At 48.3% G+C, this 7,358-nt stretch overlaps 1 protein-coding gene across 2 annotated transcripts; it reads right to left on the reverse strand.

The window, feature by feature from the left end:
• Positions 1 to 1,075: 1,075 nt before the first annotated feature.
• Positions 1,076 to 2,456, reverse strand: LOC100277576 (uncharacterized). Of its 2 annotated transcripts, none has more exons than XM_008678801.4 (2): positions 2,203 to 2,456; positions 1,076 to 1,968 (listed from the first exon to the last, which is right to left on the reverse strand). In XM_008678801.4, the coding sequence occupies exon 2, from the start codon at positions 1,922 to 1,924 to the stop codon at positions 1,424 to 1,426; it is 501 nt and encodes a 166-aa protein (XP_008677023.1). In that variant the 5' UTR covers positions 1,925 to 1,968; positions 2,203 to 2,456; the 3' UTR covers positions 1,076 to 1,423.
• Positions 2,457 to 7,358: the final 4,902 nt, after the last annotated feature.

Raw genomic sequence — 7,358 nt, forward strand, 5'->3', positions numbered from 1 at the left:
AACCGTTGTACAGGGTGGAGATATAGGGGGAAGAGAACGCTGACGTGGTACGTGAGTAGGATATAGAGGGAGAAATTTAGAGGTAACCGCTGAACACAGTCTGATGTGCTCCATGATGTTGGGAGAGTTCTCGCTAAGGCTCCCCACGTGGGGGAGTGATCTCCCATGGTATTGGCTGCAAGGCATTCCTGACCGGGGGTCACATCTCGTCTCGCTAGGCAGGGACGTGAGCTCGTCTTCCGACCCTGATAAGATATCCAGAAACGTGTCCCGAATGCGGTCCAGTACTCCCACTACCTCAGTACGATCGAGTGGTGCCGAGCGCATGCCTCGATCTTATTGAAAGCAGCTCCCATTTTCAGTCCACGGTACTCAAAAACTCTACTTTATAACAAAACCACAAAAAACAGTAGAAAGTATAGGAAACAGTATTTTGACCATTTGTTGCCAGAAGCAATTCCCGTATTTTCAGCAGGGACAGAGGTGGGGGCAGACATTGGTCCCGTTTAGTTCAACTTCTCAGGTGGCCACCAAAAACCGCTCAACTCTACAGTTCTGTTCGTTTGAAGTGTCGGCTTTTACCCAAATGTGTTTTGACTAGTACAACATTTTGATGTTTTGTTGTATTTACTGCAGAATCTGACATATAATAATCCAGCTAGTCAAACACATAGATTCTTCAGTCTAGCAGATTATCTCTGCGACCAGATTCTATTCACAACCAACTTCTGAGAAAAGGTCCATTGCTGTTCGCCCTGCGGCTCGTTTGAATACAGGCGCGGGCTGCCTGCACCCACCCTGCTGCACTTTGGACGTGTCACATAAAATGCACCAAGTCCCAAGCATCCAGCAAGTACGACGCACGCGGCCACTGCTGACCGACAGACCAGCTACACGACAAACCAAAGCAAACCCACCCAGGACGCCACGCCACGCTATAGTGAGTGACTGTTGACGTTGTGCCTGCAACTGCAAGGGCAGTAGTACTAGTCAAACCACCACCGCCGCTACCAGTTAAAACAGCCACACAACAGCGTCGTTATCAAGCAGTGCGATCGGATCAGACATGGTAGAGTTCATGAAACCCTCAAATCAACATCACGAACATCAGCATCATCCACTAATGTATTGTACACATCCAAATTAGCAGCTTAATAATGAACCGACCAACACAGCACTCAGCCTCCCTAGTTTAGCTTACAACAGACAGATCCATCCAGCACATACGAACAAGACAGCACCGTGAGCTGAACTGAACCGAACACAGCACATCAAATCCTCCTACTTACTCCATTAATTAATTGCGCGACGACGACGACTACGACGACAATTAGATGAAGGAAAACGAAGCCTACAAACATCAACCCTGCGGCGGTGGCGGCGGGACGAATCGCTACGCACTAACCCCATGCAGCAGCGTCCGTCAAGCCGCGGCCGTCTCGCTGGGCACGACGGGGCGTACCTTGGGGGGGCGGCCGCGGCCGCGCTTGACGGGGGTGGAGCCGTCGCCGGCGGGGGCCGGGGACGCGCCGCCCTCGGTCTTGGCCTTCTTGGGCGGGCGGCCGCGGGCCCTGGGCATGCCCGCGGTGGCCTGCTTCACGGCGGCGTCCAGCGGGTCCTTGGGCTTGGGCGGGCGCCCGCGCCCGCGCCCCGATGGCGGCGACACCGGCGCGCCGGGGTCCCGCGCCTTCGGGGGCCGCCCGCGCCCGCGCTTCGGCGGCGCGTCGGGCGCGTCGGCGCGGAAGTAGTTGTTCTTGACGAAGACCAGCTCACCCGACTCCTTCATGCGCGCCAGGTGCGCGGCCAGCAGCGACGCGTGCGCGGGCGGCAGGTCGCCGTCGTACTTGCCCTCGATGTACCTGGAGATGGCCGACTTGTTCGACCCGCTCTTGTCGCCTAAGTCCTCGATCGCCGCCAGGATCATCTGCCGGAACGCCCAACCAACACGACGCGCCGTCGGTTAGCTCACTCCATTCCGCAGCAACGAGCACACAAAGAGAAAATCCATTTTTTTATATATTTTTGGTCCAACGGAAACGAAAGAAACCGCCAAGCAGCACGCATGGAGCGCGGCAGCATCCCCCGAACCCAGCTACATCTCCAGCACACGAACGAATCCGCGCCAAGAACAGCACCGGAACAAGAAAGAAAAAAGAGAGAAGAAGCAACGCAGGAAGCGGACGCCGGACAGATGGGTCTCACCTCGGGGTAGGGCGGGATCGGGGACGGCTTGGCGACTTCCTCGGTGGCCATGGCGACGACGCAGACCTTCCCGGATGCCGTGCGGAATGAATTGTTTCCCCCTCGGAGGGTTTGGATCAGGATAGATAAGAAATGCGGAGGAGCCTCGCTCCGTTTCTTTACTATTTTTCCACCTTGGTCTTTTGGTTGTGTCTGCGAAGAGAGAGAGTGTGTGTGTGTGGGTCTGTCATCTGTGGGAGGAGAGTGAGGAGAGACGGGATCAGATGTGGGACGCGGGCGGGCGGACGAACGGCCAGGATTTCTCAGGCCGGCAGAATCGGGCGGCGCAGGACGGGGGAGCACGCGGATCGGTGACGTGGCGTGCGACGGGGTGCCTCTGCCTGCACGCGTCCGCCAGCCCCGCCTAGTTTTTGTTTGCTTTTGTCCGGGCCTGCGCTGGCTTTTAGGCTCTCAGTAGGAAATGACCGAGATGACCTCCGGTTTGGCCCTCTTTTTTTTCTTTCAAAATAAGTTTTTTTTCACAGTAGTCTCCTCGGATGCTCTATCCCCCTCTCCACCGAAATAACTGCATGTCTTGCTTTTGCTTTTTAGTAGGTCATACTTTTTAAGTATAAAATTTATAGAAAATAGTATTACATCTTGAAATACGATTATTATATGAAATATATGTCATAATTAATTTAACTATACTTAGTATGCATCGTTAATATTAGTATATATATTATGGATTTTATAGAATTCGTAAAACAAAACGTAGTATTATTATCATATACATATATATTATTTATTAGTAAGTGGGAAAGGCTCTTGGAGTCTTGGTTTCAACTGAGTGGATACATTATGAAATTATCATGAGTTGTACTCAGCTAGAGCTCTTTACAGATTGCTTTGTTTTGACATACAAATAGAAGGGCAAATTAGCTGTGAAAGGTGGGTAGGCATTAGGGTTTAGGCATTCTTCATAGTGAATTGCAAAAAAAAATTGTCTGTTTCATGGCACTGTCTTATTTTACAGATGCACCACTCTAACTTTGCTAGAACCATTTTGCTAAAAACTACTGTTATAGTAATATTCTAACAAATTGTGGATATTATTCTTTCCCGTGAAAACCTTTTAGAGCTAGTTTGTAAACCCTATTTTTCCATATAATTTCTATTTTACTAAAGAAAATTAGTTTATTTTTCTTTAGGAAAATAGAAATATTTTAGCTAAAAGGTGTTTTCAAACTAGCCTTTATTAAGCAAATCTCTTTTGAAGTTCACACTGGTGTCTTAGGACCTAGTGGTCAAATGGGGAAAAAGCTTTCGGTTTCAGCACTATGTACGTATATATCTTTAGGAAACTGCAGTTCGTTTCTGCTTTTCTAGAAAGCTAAAGTTACTTTAAAGATGACTTCATGCCGGTATTAAAATAGAAGAGCAAATTTATATGTGAAACATGATTACTACGTTTCTTTCTTCATGAAATTGCGTCCCGAGTTTTGCTGTAATTTATTTCAGGAAATAAATTAGGAATAAATAAGAAGTTTTAGCAGTTACGACAACATTTTATTAAAGATGTGGAAATGTTTGGTACAGATAAGAGCGGTCATCAACCACCACCATTTAGATTCATTTAAAGTGAACAAGAAATATAATAATTAGACAAAAGGCAACGAAGAGAACGCATATATCTATTATGATCCAAGACTTCAATAATTTCATACAAACATAAACATCTCTTATTAGTCCATCAAAACATAATATGTTTAAATTTAAGTGATATGTTGCAAACAAAAAGATGTTGTTTGATACTTGCACTAGTACATAAATTTAATAGAGGCTGTCAAAATCAATTAAAGGAGGTAGGCATTACAACCGCCTCTGACGTTAGACCTCTATTAATCATCAATTAACAGAGGTTGTTAGCATGCCCGACGTCGATAACGTGTTCATCAGGGTGATAATTAGGGTACCTAGATTATCCCTCCCGAAAAACGCACTCAGGAGAAGTAAAGACAACCCCCGAGAGGAAGGAGCCGAGGTACCTGCTAACCCGAGGCATGGGGTGCCATGAGTGGCACGGTCACGGTTGCCCCATCTCTCCCTCCTGCGACGAGAAGAACTCCGCCTCGCCCGAAGTCACCAGTTGTAAGGCTGTCTCCAACAATGTCCCCTAAATTTTATCCCCTAAAGAAATATTCTCTGTCCTTTACAGTACACTCTAAAAGATTATGTCCTCTATATCTTCTCAGTCTCCAGCAACGTTCCCTAAATCCGGTCCTCTAAAGCCACAGTATTAATAGATTTTATGTTTCCATTGGTCGCATTTAGTACGACATTAACCAAAATATAATAAAAAAAGGACATGACGTGAGCTAGTATCAGCCAAAAGGAACATCACGTACATCTACCTAACGCATAGTACACTCTACATCTAGCGGCTGCCAGAGTCGTCCGCTATTTTAGAGAACACAATAGCGGACCTTGTTGGAGGGTTTACAGACAGCCAGAAACGCTAAATATACGGTACCGACTCCTTTAGCGCATGCTGCTGGAGGCAGCCTAATAACCAACTTTGGAATATAAGAGAGAAGAACAAATCTTTATGTGTATTGTACTTTTCATTCATGAGAATTACTAGGAAACATATTTCAAGTGGATAATCATCCAATAAAATATGCATCACGTTGGAGTTTGTATGTTTGTGCATTGAATAATAATAACAATTACACTAATAAAAATATAATAATGAGTTGAAGATTTGGATTAAAACCTAAATTTGAAATATAGAAATTTAAAAGTGGAAAAGAAGGAAGAAATACTATAAAACACAAAATAAATCCATAATTAAATAAATTCATCCCACTAGTGTGTTCAAGTTGAATATTAAATTTGAGTACAAATTTCGCTGCAATATTTGAATTCAAATTATAAATTTGAAACTAAAAGGAAAACAAAAACATAAAATAAAAGAATAAAACAAACCCAACTTAAACGGGCCAGCCAAACCACTTCTGGCCCAATACCCTCTCAAGCCCACGCGCGCGAAGCAGTCTCACCCGCGTCGTGCCAGGGTATGACATGCGGGGCCCACTTGTCCGTGAGATCAAGTAAACGGCGCCGACGCGTGGGACCCACGATACAACCTCTCTCTCGCGCTCGCTCTCACCTCACACTGGATCGTGGGACCCGAACGTCAGTCGCTCGGCATGTGTGACTGATGCGTGGGCCGGCCTCGTCGAAGTCTTCTCCAACCAAGCTGTAACCGAACCCCTGAGCTCACGCGCAAAAATCGGATCAGGTGCATGGGCGCTCCCTGGATAAAGTGGTGACAGCTGTTCTTTTTCCCTTGTACGCATCCATACGCCAAGTCCGGAGACCTCGACCAAGGAAACCTGGGGAGCTAGTCAAACGGAGGGCGAAGTGAGAGACTCGGCGGCGCCGCCAGGGGGGAACTCACGGCCGTGTGCCGCTCGGGGTGACTGAAGGGGGCAGGTAGAATCGCCTGGGTCCGCTGGTCGCATCCGGGGACTTGCGGCAGTCAGAAAATCGCGGTGTCACCGGGAATTTCTCGTCGGTGATCCTCTCCGTCGCAGCACCGCGGGCAGCCTTCCACCATCTATCGTACCTTGTAAGTCTCTCACCATTAGCTCTGCCTTGATCTATGCATGGTGAATTACTAGACGGTTAGGGCGCAAGGGTGATGACTTGGGTGGGTGCCGCCGCCGATAATGGCCGCTGTCGCGGATCAGGGCGCCACCATGGACACCCGTGGTGTCCGGTGTCGCGACGGGGGAAATCGGGCTTGGACAATGCAGGGATGAATACAACAAGGTTAGCGGATTGGACAATGCAAAGCAAATCTGGGACACCCTCAAGATATCTCATGAGGGAAACGACGCCACCATGATCACCAAAATGGAGTTGGTGGAAGACGAGCTAGGGAGATTCGCCATGATCAGGGGAGAAGAGCCAACACAAACCTACAACAGGCTCAAGACCCTGGTCAACAAGATTAGAATCTATGGAAGCACAAGATGTGAAAGGGAATTAGGCTTACACCTAGTTCCTAAATAATTTTGGTGGTTGAATTGCCCAACACAAATATCTGGACTAACTAGTTTGCTCTAGTGTATAAGTTATACAGGTGCCAAAGGTTCACACTTAGCCAATAAAAAGACCAAGTATTGGGTTCAACAAAAGAGCAAAGGGGCAACCGAAGGCACCTCTGGTCTGGCGCACCGGACTGTCCGGTGTGCCACCGGACATGTCCGGTGCACCAGAGGACACCAACTTCAAACTCGTCACCATCGGAAATTCCGGAGGCGACTCCGCTATAATTCACCGGACTGTCCGGTGTACACCGGACAGTGTTCGGTGCTTCAAGGAAGAGCGGCCTCCGGAACTCGCCAGCCTTGGGAATTCATTTCAACTGCTCCGCTATAATTCACCGGACTGTCCGGTGTAACAGCGGGGCAACGGCTATTTCGGCGCCAACGGCTACCTGCGACGCATTAAATGCGCGCGCTGCGCGCGCAGAGGTCAGGCACGCCCATACTGGCGCACCGGACAATCTACAGTGCATGTCCGGTGCGCCACCGGACATCCAGGCGAGCCCAGAAGTCAGAGCTCCAACGGTCGGAACCCAACGGCTTTGGTGACGTGGCTGTCGCACCGGACATGTCCGGTGTGCACCGGACTGTCCGGTGCGCCATCGAACAGACAGCCTCACCAAATGGCTAGTTTGGTGGTTGGGGCTATAAATACCCCCAACCACCCTCCATTCATTGTATCCAAGTTTTCCACTTCTCAACTACTTACAAGAGCTCTAGCATTCAATTCTAGACACACCAAAGAGATCAAATCCTCTCCAAATTCCACACAACGCCCTAGTGATTAGAGAGAGAGATTTGCTTGTGTTCCTTCGAGCTCTTGCACTTGGATTGCTTTCTTCTTTCTTGATTCTTTCTTGCGAACAAACTCACTTGTAATTGAGGCAAGAGACACCAATCTTGTGGTGGTCCTTGTAGGAACTTTGTGTTCCAAGTGATTGAGAAGAGAAAGCTCACTCGGTCCGAGGGACCGTTTGAGAGAGGGTAAGGGTTGAAAGAGACCCAGCCTTTGTGGCCTCCTCAACGGGGAGTAGGTTTGAAAGAACCGAACCTCGGTAAAAC

This window comes from Zea mays, chromosome 4 (genome assembly GCF_902167145.1).
Source record: "Zea mays cultivar B73 chromosome 4, Zm-B73-REFERENCE-NAM-5.0, whole genome shotgun sequence".
Taxonomy (NCBI): Eukaryota; Viridiplantae; Streptophyta; class Magnoliopsida; order Poales; family Poaceae; genus Zea; species Zea mays.